Below are 15,836 nucleotides of genomic sequence, written 5' to 3' on the forward strand. Positions count from 1 at the left end.
GTGTTACAATATTCTGCTCTTCCGGATATCTGATTCTCTTTTCTATTTCCATAGAATTTGGAAAAAAACTCAGATTTCTTCTTCGAAAAATGCTGCTTGATGGAAGTATCATTCATTATATAATTCAACATTTTCAACTTTCGTTGTCGTTCCCCGCTGACTTACTCCATAATCTTGTTTACGTCAGTTGTGTTCTGTGTTATATAACCCATTGAAAGTCCACTATGCTATGATCTCGACACTTCGGACTCTTTGACTCATCACTGGCTACAGATACTACGGCACTTTCCCCTGTTCTGTGATGCGCTTTACAGATTATCAGTTATTCCGGACGACAGTGCTCGTGTCGAACATATCCCATATATTGTGCAAGTCCGAAGGCATAATCGATACTGCTGCATGTGTATGGGATCGATAACACATTTACCGATTATTTAGTCATCGCCGACAAGTCGTATCGATCCGACACACTGTAAGATTATTTACAAACACCGACATTCCGTCCGGAATAACTGATAGTCTGTAAAGCGCATTATGCGCTTTACAGCTTTTTCAGTTTTTGTCCGCAGTAAGTTCCAGACGAATCTTTTGAGATGGTGGACATGCCACTCCCAAAATCGTAACGTGCCACGTATAAATCTTGACATACCACACTAACTTTAGTAACTTGTAATACTTACCTTAATAACCGAATATCGCAAATCGGACGACTAACACAATATCTGGAATATGTTCAAGTGGTGACACTCAATACCTTCTCATATTCATTTTCCCAAAGCAATTTAAATGCTAATTGAATCATTTTGTCCGCTAATCAAGGAAAAATAAAGAAAAACACAACACCCTCATAACGCATCTCAACATCCCCCACACCGATCGTGTCTAAGCCGACATGGACAATGTCTTACAGATGAATTGTACCAAGAAAAGTTATTGTTATGCTAATCATATTTGTGGTGCATTGTACCTATCCATTGTCAACGGACGCCACGATATCATTTATTTCATACACATTATGTGTGTGTGTGTGTGTGGATATAATCTAAAGATCCGATGCTCCGATCCATGTGACAAATGGCCTTTTTGTCTGTTGTCTCAATGATTGTCATATCATTGTAAGGCTAAGCTTCAAAGTGGAATGATCGCACTTAGCGGAAAGATTCTTTTGTGTAATTGATAAATAAATTGAAGTGAACACTTTTCCATTGGAAACCATCGAAGACGACCATCCAATCGTTGACAATTCTCATCTGTAGATCATTCAGTTACATCCGATATGCTGGGATTAAAATGGATATTACAATTTTTGGCCATATCATTTGTCATATTGGCCGTGTGTGAAGCTCGAGGTGGCGGTGGTCGACGTGGTGGTTCTATGGGTGGACTTTTTGGTAGTTGGCGTAAATATAAGAAACCCTCTTCGAGTAGTTCCAGTTCGAGACGTATTGTTAGCAGTTCACCAGTTCATACACCTATCACAAAGGCTTTAAATGATAAGAAGGCGACTGGAGCTGATAAATTTGTGAAAAATGGAAAAGTCTACAATAAATACAGTACGCCCCCATTGCCTTCGGGTGGATCATATTACACAAATACCGCAACAATGCCAGGAAATGCCATATATGTTGCCCAAGCGCCACCCAGAGGAGCAGGTAAGATTATTTTATGCGATACACTACTATAGGGCCAAGGGAGCCACCGTGGTGCAATGGTTAGCATGCCCGCCTTGCATACACAAGGTCGTGGGTTCGATTCCTGCTACGACCGAACACCAAAAAGTTTTTCAGCGGTGGATTATCCCACCTCAGTAATGCTGGTGACATTTCTGAGGGTTTCAAAGCTTCTCTAAGTGGTTTCACTGCAATGTGGAACGCCGTTCGGACTCGGCTATAAAAAGGAGGTCCCTTGTCATTGAGCTTAACATGGAATCGGGCAGCACTTAGTGATAAGAGAGAAGTTCACCACTGTGGTATCACAATGGACTGAATAGTCTAAGTGAGCCTGATACCTCGGGCTGCCACATAACCTAACCTAACCTAACCTACTATAGGGCCAAACCAGTCTACTTGATATTGGGGATACAGATGTCGAAAGTAGGCCTTTGCGAAAAAAGTAGAAGAGTTGAACTTGACTTTTGACGTAACCGCTAAAATCAATAAAATGACTTTTGAATATTTTTCGAAATTGCAGTCAAATCGATTTTTGACGTTGGTGAAAATGATGAAAATCAATTTTTATAAGGAACAAATTGACTATTCGAACATTAAGAATACAAAGCCAAATCCGATTTTTGTACGGGTCGATAGTCGATTTTCTCCAAACTCACATTATATTGTGTGGCTGATATGTATTGCAACCAACTTCAAGTTGCTATCATTTCGAAACCGTTAATATGACAGCTGACAAATTTTTGCCAGTGACAGTTCATTTCATTGCTAACAAGCTTCCAAAAGTATTTTGGTCTATTGCATGCAGAAATAAATACATTCGTGATGGAATTTTAACGTGGTAGTGGGATTGCTTTATATTTGGCTGGAAAACCACTGGCGGCTATCTTTAGAGCCCTCCAGCATTAGGTTAGGTTAGGTATAGTGGTAGCCCCATATTTCAGGTTCACTTAGCTTATTATTGTGCTACCATAGTGGTAGCACAATAGACTGAATTATCGCGGAGTGCTGTCCGATTCTATATTTAGCTAAATGTTTGCTTGTTGCCGTTATACTGACAGTGTTGCGTCCAAAAAGTGGACGAATACATGTCGGAGTGGTAGAAAACTTACTCGTGAACTGAACATATCGCGACAACGGATGCAACACATATTGAAAAATGAGCTAGGACTAAAGGCATTTAAGTTCCATAAAGTGCAAAGCTCACACTGGTAGGAAAAGTTTCGTTATATTAACGAAATGTGCCATTAAATGTGAGTCAATGAAACAAATTCGTTAATACAACTAACATTTTCGTTATTATAACGAATTTTCTCTTAATTAACGTAACGTTTCATACTATTAACGAATGTTTTCATTGTATTAATGAAAATGTTTCATTATATCAAAATTAAAATTTTCGTTGGCTCAATTTTAATGAAATTTTCTTTGTGTGCACCGACGCACAGAGAAGGAATATGATCACTTCCTAGAGCGAAATGTTATTTTTGAATGGGATCATGGAACATTTTTGACTCAAAAATGTTGCTTTCCCGACAAACATAAAATGTTTTCCAAAATCAGATACATAATATCCTAGAAACTGAAATGGTTGCAACAAACATATAGCATATTCACCGTAAAAAAATAACACTTTGCCTTGCGAGGTGATCATATTCGTTCCCTTGGTGGATTTATAAAAAATTTTGACTGGGAAGAGCCAAGGAGTTACAAAAAATGGTCAGTTGCCGAATTTGGAGTTTGCCGATGAGTAGCCTTACCAGACAAAATGATCGGGTTTACTTGCCAAAGAGGAGAAAATTGGCACGCCGCCGATGGTAATGGTGTGACCGCCGTAACGATCAATGGTCGTTCCCCGCTCGTATTCATACACTATGTGGTAAAAAAAAAAATACCGAATATTATCGGAAGAATGTGCTAAAGACATTATTGAAGCTCTGGACAGAGATAAATAATAAGAACAATTGCATTTTGAATGCGCCAACCAAAAATGGCTTAAAAAGGAGAAACTTTGCTTCATTTCTTTAGCACATTGGCCTTCACAATCTCCGGATCTCAATCCATTAGATTTTTGGACCTGAGGCATTATGAAGAGTAAGCATGCTGAGAAGGATCACCTCAAACATGTTTCAAGTATAACATGTTACTATACATTCTTTGGAATTGAAGGTGTCGTTAACCAGTTTTTAAAAGAATAAATTGAAATTAGAAAGTACGCAAAACACAAATTTGCTTCATTTCTTTAGCACAATGGCCCTCACAATGTCCGATCTCAATTCATTAGTTTCATTAGTTTAGTCAATGCATGGTTTTAAGCTGAGATCAAAAACAACAATAACGATTGAAGAGAAGCCAACAATAACAAACAAAACGAATGAAGATAGAGGAAGCACGCTCAAAAACAAACCCAGCCAAATACATTCAAATCGATGATTTGAGTTTGGCAAAGGAAAAGAGATATGCTGGCAAATTTGTTTAGGCAGTAGCCGACTATCAAACCCTTTTTCGGGAGGTTCAAGTGTGGTTCACTTTGGGTTGAGTGAATTACCCGAATTTATTCTGATAATTGGTTGATAGTTTTGCTGCAAGTAGAGGATGCTGATGAGGAATGTGGTAATTCCGAAACAGCTGTACATCCAACCATCTTGCAGTCTATAGGGTTTTGCCCAAATAAATTTGACAAGCATACTTTTCCTTTGTTGGTTAAGCTACACTTGTAGTTTAGTCAATGCATGGCTTTAAGCTGAGATCAAAAACAACAATAACGATTGAAGAGAAGCCAACAATAACAAACAAAAAGAAATAAAATTTAGACAAAATTTTCTAAAGAAATGAAATTTTGAAAAAAATGTTTCATAGAAATAAAATGTTGACAAAATTTTCTATAGAAATAAAATTTTGACAAAATTTTCTATATAAATAAAATTTTGACAAAATTTTCTATAGAAATAAAATTTTGACAAAATTTTTAATAGAATTAAAATTTTGACAACATCCTCTATAGAATTAAAATTTTGCCAACATTTTCTATAGAAATAAAATTTGACACATATAATTTGGACCGTTATGGACCCATTTTTGCATGGTTGTTAGAGACCATATACTAACACCACGTGCCAAATTTCAACCGAATCGGATGAATTTTGCTCCTCCAAGAGGTTCCGGAGGCCAAATCTGGGGATAGATTTATATGGGGGCTATATATAATTATGGACCGATATGAACCAATTCTTGCGTGTTTGTTAGAAACCACATACTAACAACACGTTCCAAATTTCAACAGGATCGGATGAATTTTGCTCCTCCAAGAGGCTTCGTAGCACAAATCTGGGGATAGGTTTATATGGGGGCTATATATAATTATGGACCGAGATGGACCAATTTTTGCATAGTTGTTAGACGCCATATACTTACACCATGTACCAAATTTCAGCAAGATCGGGTGAAATTTGCTTCCCTTTGAGGCTTCGCAAGCCAAATCTGGGGATCGGTTTATATGGGGACTATATATAATTATGGACCGATATGGACCAATTTTCGCATGGTTGCTAGAGACCATATACTTACACTATGTACCAAATTTCAGCCAGATCGGATGAAATATGCTACTCTTAGAGGCTCCGCAAGCCAAATCTGGGGGTCCGTTTATATGGGGACTATACGTAAAAGTGGACCGATATGGCCCATTTGCAATACCATCCGACCTACATCAATAACAACTATTTGTGCCAATTTCGAAGTTGATAGCTTGTTTCGTTCGGAAGTTAGCGTGATTTCAACAGACGGACGGGCGGACATTTTGTAATCCAAGAATATTGGTAGTGGTCTTCAATATGTAACAAGTATATACGGCCGTAAGTTCGGCCAGGCCGAATCTTATGTACCCTCCACCATGCATTGCGTAGAAACTTCTACGAAAGACTGTCATCCACAAATTTCAACTCACATGGTTGTTAAATATCATATACTACCACCACGTACCAAATTTCAACCAGATCGGATGAATTTTGCTTCTCCAAAAGACACCGGAGGTCAAATCTGGGTATCGGTTTATATGGGAGCTATATATTATTATGGACTGATAGGAACCAATTCCTGCATGGTTGTTGGATACCTATATTAACATCACGTACCACATTTCACCCGAATGGGAAGAATTTTGCTCTTCCAAGGTTCTCCGGAGGTCAAATCTGGGGATCGGTTTATATGGGGCCTATATATAATTATGGACCGATATCGACCAATTTTTGCATGGGTGTTTGAGGCCATATATTAACATCACGTACCAAATTTCAACTGAATCAGATAAATTTTGGTCTTCCAAGAGGTTCCGGAGGTCAAATCTGGTGATCCGTTTATATGGGGGCTATATATAATTATGGACCGAGATGGACCAATTTTTGCATAGTTGTTAGACACCATATACTTACACCATGTACCAAATTTCAGCCAGATCGGATGAAATATGCTACTCTTAGAGGCTCCGCAAGCCAAATCTGGGGATCGGTTTATATGGGGGCTATATTTAATTATGGACCGATATGGACAAATTTTCGCATGGTTGCTAGAGACCATATACTTACACCATGTACCAAATTTCAGCCAGATCGGATGAAATATGCTACTCTTAGAGGCTCCGCAAGCCAAATCTGGGGGTCCGTTTATATGGGGGCTATACGTAAAATTGGACCGATATGGCCCATTTGCAATACCATCCGACCTACATCAATAACAACTACTTGTGCCAATTTTGAAGTCGATAGCTTGTTTCGTTCGGAAGTTAGCGTGATTTCAACAGACGGACGGACGGACATTTTGTAATCCAAGAATATTGATAGCGGTCTTCAATATGTAAAAATATAAAAAATATAAAACAGGATTTTATACATATCCAGGCTTCTAAATTGTATTGTTTTTTTTTACAGAATTTGGGGATTTCCTAACAGGATATCTAACAGGAAGACTGTTAACAATGGGTTTTACACCCTATCATCATCATCACTATGTCACCCATGTTTATCGGGACAATCCAGATGCATCTGCCCAAGGTGACAACAATAGTAATGACACACGGAAAATTATAATTATCAATAATAATAATAATCAGGAGGAACCAGTAACTTCTATATCCAAGATATCCACAGAAAATCCAGTTTCCTCAACGACACCAATGGAGAGTTCATCACTCTATACCATGGCCGCCTATACATCATCTACAGCCGTATCATCAAATCCTGAAACTGAAGTTCCGCCTTATGGCATAATTTGTGTTCCTCTTAAGGTAAATGAAACCAATTCAAATGGTGATGTAGTTCAAATTGAACGCATAGTTTGCTATCCAGCACCTGCTCCAGCCACCCCAACACAGAATGAGATGAAATCAAAGCCAGTAGAAATTGCCGGAGATATTATAGAACATTAGAAAAATCAATTAATTTTAATATATTTAATATTTATTATAGATATACAAAACAGATGCTAACATATGTACATTTACTCATAATGGACGTTTATTTTATGGAAATCGTATCTTTAAACAAAAATTGTCATTATTTAATAGAATATTCGAGTTACATTTATATCAATGAATACAATAATAATAAATACATAGATTTAAAAATAATATTACCAATATCCAAAAAAAATTGTATAATTAGCCACAACCCCAATTGTACTAAAATTTTTCGAAATCGGGTCTGAAAATTTAGCTTGAGTCATAGAAATTTTGCTCAACTGCTACTCCGGCAAAAAATTTTGTTACTAAACAAACATTTCACTGAAAAAAAGCATGCCCGGTTCCAAAGATTTTGTCTTTACGTTAAAAATTGTGGCATTGATTCCGAGCCAAAGAAGCGGAGAATACAAGTAAGGATACTTTTAAGACACAATTCTCTTTAAAATTAGGGTTTTGTGTACTTGCTTCTAGGAAGCAAATTTTATTTTTTCGCTTTTTCAGATTTTTTTCTTCATATGCTATCAAAGTTCTTTAAAAACGAGTTAACGACAACTTTATTTTCCAAATTAAGACTTGATTTCCAGTAGAAATTATGATATGTTTCAAGTAATAAACGTCTTTAAAATAAAGTGTTGAAAAATATGTCCTACATTTGAACGATATTTTGCTTTGTAGTCAAGATGCAAAAAGGCAACAAATTTAAAGACAATTTCATTAAATGTAAAGAATTTTTCTGAGTTATTAAAGTCAAGTTGACCTTAGCCAAAATTTTTTTTCTTTCATGTTATGATACCCATTTTTAAGTGAAATCACTTAATTATAAGGATAATACGACTTCATTGAAAAGTTTATCGATTTTTGGACAAGGAAAAAAACTTTACGGTAGAGAATTGCGTCTTCCGTGCTAAGCAAAATTTGCATTCATATTTTAAAGACATGAAATCTTTGACCTCACGACAATATTTTTTTCAGTGTTGATTCCATTAAAGTCTTCGATCGAACAATGAAAACGATGAATTTTTGGAACCCTCCACCATAAAATTACCAATGGAGTGCTATTAAAATGAGATCACATTAGACTAATGGGAAATGCTGTAATCGAAAATTGTCTCGACTCCACAGTTCGAGTACACTGAAAAAAATATTGTCGTGAGGTCAAAGATTTCATGTCTTTAAAATACGAATGCAAATTTTGCTTAGCATAGAAGACGCATTTCTCTAAAATAAAGTTATTTTCCTTGTCCAAAAGACGATAAACTTTTCAATGAAGTCGTATTGTCCTTATAATTAAGTGATTTCACTTAAAAATGGGTATCATAACATGAACGAAAAAATGTTTGGGCTAAGATCAACTTGACTTTAATAATTCAGAAAAATTCTTTAAATTTAATGAAATTGTCTTTAAATTTGTTGTATTTTTGCATCTTGGCTACAAAGCAAAAAATCGTTCAAATATAGGACATGTTTTTCAAAACATTACATTAAAGACGTTTTTATACCCTCCACCATAGTATGGGGGTATATTAATTTTGTCATTCCGTTTGTAACACATCGAAATATTGCTCTAAGACCCCATAAAGTATATATATTCTGGGTCGTGGTGAAATTCTGAGTCGATCTGAGCATATCCGTCCGTCCGTCTGTTGAAATCACGCTAACTTCCGAACGAAACAAGCTATCGACTTGAAACTTGGCACAAGTAGTTGTTATTGATGTAGGTCGGATGGTATTGCAAATGAGCCATATCGGTTCACTTTTACGTATAGCCCCCACACTGAAAAAAATATTGTGGTGAGGTCAAAGATTTCATGTCTTTAAAATACGAATACAAATTTTGCTTAGCATAGAAGACGCATTTCTCTAAAATAAAGTTATTTTCCTTGTCCAAAAGTCGATAAACTTTTCAATGAAGTCGTATTGTCCTTATAATTAAGTAATTTGACTTAAAAATGGGTATCTTAACATGAAAGAAAAAAATTATAGGCTAAGGTCAACTTGACTTTAATAATTCAGAAAAATTCTTAAAATTTAATAAAATTGTCTTTAAATTTGTTGTCTTTTTGCATCTTGACTGCAAAGCAAAAAATCGTTCAAATATAGGACATGTTTTTCAAAACTTTACTTTAAAGACGTTTTTATACCCTCCACCATAGGATGGGGGTATATTAACTTTGTCATTCCGTTTGTAACACATCGAAATATTGCTCTAAGAGCCCATAATGTATATACATATATTCTGGATCGTGGTGAAATTCTGAGTCGATCTGAGCATGTCAGTCCGTCCGTCTGTTGAAATCACGCTAACTTCCGAACGAAACAAGCTATCGACTTGAAACTTGGCACAAGTAGTTGTTATTGATGTAGGTCGGATGGTATTGCAAATGGGCCATATCGGTTCACTTTTACGTATAGCCCCCATATAAACGGACCCCCAAATTTGGCTTGCAGACCCTCTAAGAGAAGTACATTTCATCCGATCCGGCTGAAATTTGGTACATGGTGTTAGCATATGTTCTCTAACAACCATGCAAAAATTGGTCCACGTCGGTTCATAATTATATATAGGCCCCGTATAAACCATTCCCTCGATTTGGTTTTCGGAGCCTCTAAGTGAAGCAAATTTCATCCGATCCGGCTGAAATTTGGTACATGGTGTTAGTATATGGTATCTAACAACCATGCAAAAATTGGTCCACATCGGTCCATAATTATATATAGCCCCCATCATTAGCGTAGCTAGACAATTTTCCTAGGGGGGGCTATAGCCCCCCTAGCTAAAATTTATAGACTGAACTTATAGGTTCAATTAATATTTTATTTCATAAAATTGAATAAAAAATTAGACATAAAAATAACTCGACAAACAATTTATAATAAAGCAACTAAAAGTAGTTCCACACTTTTCCCAACAAAAAAATTGTGAGTTGTTCTAAAGGAACAACTTTAAAAGTACTTCCAAAAATGTCCTCAATTATTTTAACTACACAGGAAGTTTTTTTACTTAATTTTTTTTCATATTTTAATGTGTAATTTTTTGTTTTCTTTTTTTTTCAAATAGTTTAAAAAAAGAGTAAGAATAAATAAATTGGTACAAATTATTCAAATTTTGCCACAAAACTGCTAAATCCATTATAGAAAAATCGATCATTTTGGAAATTATTCCAGGAAAAACGTTTCAAACAAGCGTCAGAGTGCATTAAAAATCATAAAAACAATATAAAAATTATTTATTTGGGAAACTATTTTTTAATTCACATTCAAAACACTGAATTCGGATCTCACCTTAAGAAGTGATGCAAATTCCTTGCAACGGCTGTTGAAACGGTGGACATTTGTCCTATAACAAGCTCATATTACATTCATTGCTTCTCCGCCAATTTTGCACCACTTCTAGACCCAAAAAGAACATTTTCACTACTTTTTTGGCAACGCTTTTTCACAGCATTATTAAGATATTAATTTATGAAAGAATAGTTTTAATATCAATTACTATTTTTTTTAATTAAATTGACTAAACTAAATCAATCATAAGTTCAACCACAGCTTTATTTCATAAATATCTGACTTCAAACATTGCCATCGGCAACTGCTACCACAACCCAAGTAATTCGATTGTTCATGAAAGTCTTTAGCGGAAATTTGTGCGATTGTAGATACTTGTTTAATTTTTATAAAAATTAAAAAACCTATTGACATTTATTGAAAAATGGAAAATCATAAATAGAGTTTCAAATTCTGGGGGGGTCTAAAATTTTTCTGGGGGGTCTAAGCCCCCTCCCCAGAGGCCTTCCTACGCTTATGGCCCCCATATAAACCGATCCCCCGATTTGGCTTTCGGAGCCCCTTGGAAGAGCAAAATTTATCCGATCCGGCCGAAATTTGATACATGGTGTTAGTATATGGTCTTTAACAACCATGCTAAAATTGGTCCACATTGGTCCATAACCCCCATATAAACCGATCTCCCGATTTGGTTTTCGGAGCCTCTAAGAGAAATAAATTTCATCCGATCCGGCTGAAATTTGGTACGTGGTGTTAGTATATGGTATCTAACAACCATGCAAAAATTGGTCCACATCGGTCCATAATTATATATAGCCCCCATATAAACCGATCCCCCGATTTGGCTTTCGGAGCCCCTTGGAAGAGCAAAATTTATCCGATCCGGCCGAAATTTGATACATGGTGTTAGTATATGGTCTTTAACAACCATGCTAAAATTGGTCCACATTGGTCCATAACCCCCATATAAACCGATCTCCCGATTTGGTTTTCGGAGCCTCTAAGAGAAGTAAATTTCATCCGATCCGGCTGAAATTTGGTACATGGTGTTAGTATATGGTCTCTAATGACCATGCTAAAATTGATCCACATCGGTGCATAATTATATATAACCCCCATATAAACCGATCCCCCGATTTGGCTTTCGGAGCTCTAAGAGAAGCAAATTTCATCCGATCCGGCTGAATTATGGTACATAGTGTTAGTATATGGTCTCTAATGACCATGCAAAAATTGGTCCACCTCGGTGCATAATTATATATAGCCCCATATAAACCGATCACCAAAATTGACCTCCGGAGCCTCTTGGAAGACCAAAATTCATCTGATTCAGTTGATATTTGGTACGTGGTGTTAATATATGGCCTCAAACACCCATGCAAAAATTGGTCGAAATCGGTCATTAATTATATATAGCTCCCATATAAACCGATGCCCAGATTTGACCTCCGGATAAGAGCACCCTGGGAAGAGCAAAATTCATCCGATCTGGTTGAAATTTGGTACGTGGTGGTAGTATATGATATTTAACAACCATGCCAAAAGTTGTCCATATCAGTCCATAATCATATATAGCCCCCATATAAACCGATGCAAAGATTTGGTTTTGGAGCCTCTTGGAGGAGGAAATTTCATCCGAGTCAGTTGAAATTTGGTACATTGTGCTAGTATATCATCGTTAACAACCATGTCCATATCGGTCTATAGTTAAAAATAGCCCTCAGAAAAATCGATCCCCAATCACACAAAAATTGGTCCATATCAAGTTCATAATTGTATATAGCCCCGATATAAGCGACCCCCATATGTCAATTCTGGCTCCCTACGAAGCGTGCAAAAGTCTATATCGATTCGTAATTATTTGTAGACTTACCTACACATACCTTTTTTATCTCATATATACCACGTATGGACTAACTCACAATTTAGAAAACGATTTAAGATACCACAACCCAAGTAATTCGATTGTGGATGACAGTCTTTCGTAGAAGTTTCTACGCAATCCATGGTGGAGGGTATATAAGATTCGGCCTGGCCGAACTTACGGCCATACACCCAGAGTAGGAATATGATCACCTCAAACATATTTTAAGAGCAAAATGTTTTTTTTGGGTGGTGACCATGTAACATGGTTTCTCGATTTTAATCATACTCATATTTTCAGTCAGGTTCTATAGGTAAATTACTCATAAAATTATTCGTGAGTCACGACATTTAAATTACAAATTTTCTTTTCGTAAGCGTGCGTGAGCATGATTCCTACCAAAAATATCGTGCGTGAGTGTGCGTGAGCGTGCGTGAGAGTGCGTGAGCGTGAGTAAAATATTACTCACGTGCACACCTCTACTAGGGACCCACAAACTTGCAAACTCAGAGGATGGAAATATGTTGATATCTTTATCCGTTCAAAAGTTGCAGAATTATTTCCAAACAAAAGCGTCTTAAAACCACTGTGTGTCGACTTTCTATTTTGGAGTTATATATAAACAAAAGCATACTTTTCGGCTTTTTGATAATATTTTATTTTTATTGTACCAAATATTATACACATACTTTTAGGCACACCAATTTCCAAAAATTGGACAGCCCAGAACTGATTAATTATACCCTCCCTAGAGGTGTGCGCGTGACACGAAATTGTCGTGACACGCGATATTCACGCGTGAATCACGTGAGTCGTGAACAAAATCTGAAGCATATCTCGTGAATGTGCGTGAATGGCACTGGAACAAATAACAGGTTGGCTGATAAGTCCCCGGTCTGACACATAGATGGTGTCGCTAGTATTAAATCCATATTATTTTTATATAGTACCAACCTTCAAATGATTCGTGTCAAAATTTGATGTCTGTAAGTCAATTAGTTTGTGAGATAGAGCGTCTTTTGTGAAGCAACTTTTGTTATTGTGAAAAAAATGGAAAAAAAGGAATTTCGTGTTTTGATAAAATACTGTTTTCTGAAGGGGAAAATACGGTGGAAGCAAAAACTTGGCTTGATAATGAGTTTCCGTACTCTGCCCCAGGGAATACAACAATAATTGATTGGTATGCAAAATGCAAGCGTGGTGAAATGAGCACGGATGACGGTGAACGCAGTGGACGCCCGAAAGAGGTGGTTACCGACGAAAACATCAAAAAAAATCCACAAAATGATTTTGAATGACCGTAAAATGAAGTTGATCGAGATAGCAGAGGCCTTAAAGATATCAAAGGAACGTGTTGCTCATATCATTCATCAATATTTGGATATGCGGAAGCTCTATGCAAAATGGGTGTCGCGCGAGCTCACATTTGACCAAAAACAACAACGTGTTGATGATTCTGAGCGGTGTTTGCAGCTGTTAACTCGTAATGCACCCGAGTTTTTCCGTCAATATGTGACAATGGATGAAACATGGCTCCATCACTACACTCCTGAGTCCAATCGACAGTCGGCTGAGTGGACAGCGACCGGTGAACCGTCTTCGAAGCGTGGAAAGACCCAAAAGTCTGCTGGCAAAGTAATGGCCTCTGTTTTTTGGGATGCGCATGGAATAATTTTTATCGATTATCTTGAGAAGGGAAAACCCATCAACAGTGACTATTATATGGCGTTATTGGAGCGTTTGAAGGTCGAAATTGCGGCAACACGGCCCCATATGAAGAAGAAAAAAGTGTTGTTCCACCAAGACAACGCACCGTGCCACAAGTCATTGCTATTTTTGTTCTCTTAAGGTGTGTTTTACTAAAAGCTTCCTTATTAAATGAAGTCCGCCCAAAGGCGGGCTTGGGCATTAGAGGGTTAATTTTTACTCGTATGTTGACTGAAATGAGTTTAGCTTTCGAACTATATTCTATTCATGAATTTTGTTACCTTTGTTCATTCCCGGTTAGAAAATGTCGTGAGTCTCGTGAATTTGTCGCGAGTCACCTGAATTATCGTGAATCGTACGTGTGCGTGAATCTTTAAAAGTAGTTCGTGCGTGAGTACTAGTTGTCATTTCGTGAATGTGTGTGAGTGGCTACCACACGTATCGTACATGAATAAAAATTTTGCTTCGTGAATGTGCGTGAGTGTGAGTGAAATTTCGCTCGCGCGCCAACCTCTACCCTCCTCCATACACAGAAAAAAATATCACCAAAATATTTCCAATTAAAAAGTTAATTGAAGTTGAAATTTTTTTCAATTAATAAATTAATTGATACAATTAACTTTTTAATCATGATAGAAACATTAAGTTAATTAAGTCAATGATTGAAAATTTTAAAATTTGTAATTAAAAAATTAATTGATACAATTAACTTTTTAATCTAATTCGGAAGACTAATTAAAAATGTATTTCAAACAATCATTTTTTAATCCAAATAAAAACTCTAAGCCAATTCAGAAAGTAATTAAAAATAGTTACCTTTTTTTAATTAATAAATTAATTGAGTTTTGCAATCAACATCAATTAAATTTTTAATTGAATCAATTAAAAAATTAATTGAAATTTGCTGAAAAAATCAATTAATTTTTTAATCAAGAATTTTTTCTATGCCCAATTAAAACTGTGATTGATACTATCATTTTCGTGATTGAAGACATTTCAATTAAAAAATTAATTGGATCAATTAATTTGGTGATTGATTTAGAATTTTTTTTTTGTGTGTAGGATGGCGGGTAGATTAACTTTGTCATTCCGTTTGTAACACACCGAAATATTGGTCTCAGATCTCATAAAGCATATATATTCTGGGTCGTGGTGAAATTCTGACTCCATCTAGCGATGTTCGTCCATTCGTCCGTCCTTCTGTTGAAATCACGCTAACTTCCGAACGAAAAAAGCTATCGACTTGCAATTAAATAAGCAAATTTTATCCGATCCGGTTGAAATTTGGTACGTGATGTTGGTATATGTTAGTATATGATCTCTAACACCCATGCAAACATGGGAACATATCGGTCCATAATTACATAAAGGCCCCAGATTTCAGTTTCAGAGGTACCTGGAGACACAAATTTCATCCGATCCGCTTAAAATTTGGTACGTGACGTTAGTCTATAACCTATATTAATAATGCAAAAATTGATTCATTTCAGTCCATAATTATATATAGGCCCAATATAAACCTATCCCGGATAAAATTTGGTACGTCAATGTCAATATATAACCTCAACCCATTTCGCAAAACTTGATCCATATCGGTCTATAATTCTATATAGCACCCAGATTAATCTTCTTGAGCTTCCTGGATAAACAAATTTTATCTGATCTGATCTGAAAATTTCGTACTAATCACGTAAAAATGGGTCCATATCGGTTCATAATTATTGTATGTAACAAGTTGGCTGATAAGTCCCCGGTCTAACAAAGAAAAACACATTTTTTTTGTAATAGTCACTGTTGATGGTTTTTCCCTTCTCAAGATAATCGATAAAAATTATTCCATGCGCATCCCAAAAAACAGAGG

General features: G+C 36.3%; 1 protein-coding gene across 1 annotated transcript; it reads left to right on the plus strand.

Annotated features, from left to right (window-relative positions):
* The first annotated feature begins 1,126 nt into the window (after positions 1-1,126).
* Positions 1,127-7,290, plus strand: LOC142226693 (uncharacterized). The gene is made up of 2 exons (XM_075296816.1): positions 1,127-1,652; positions 6,593-7,290. The coding sequence occupies exons 1-2, from the start codon at positions 1,277-1,279 to the stop codon at positions 7,087-7,089; spliced, it is 873 nt and encodes a 290-aa protein (XP_075152931.1). The 5' UTR covers positions 1,127-1,276; the 3' UTR covers positions 7,090-7,290.
* The last annotated feature ends 8,546 nt before the right edge of the window (positions 7,291-15,836 follow it).

This window comes from Haematobia irritans, chromosome 2 (genome assembly GCF_050003625.1).
Source record: "Haematobia irritans isolate KBUSLIRL chromosome 2, ASM5000362v1, whole genome shotgun sequence".
Lineage (NCBI taxonomy): Eukaryota > Metazoa > Arthropoda > Insecta > Diptera > Muscidae > Haematobia > Haematobia irritans.

Excerpts from the sequence above, each read along its gene's own strand:
- LOC142226693 (XM_075296816.1), top strand. The coding sequence starts at position 1,277 with ATGCTGGGATTAAAATGGATATTACAATTTTTGGCCATATCATTTGTC. Across the intron at positions 1,653-6,592 it reads AGCGCCACCCAGAGGAGCAG|AATTTGGGGATTTCCTAACA; the intron begins GTAAGATTATTT and ends TTTTTTTTACAG.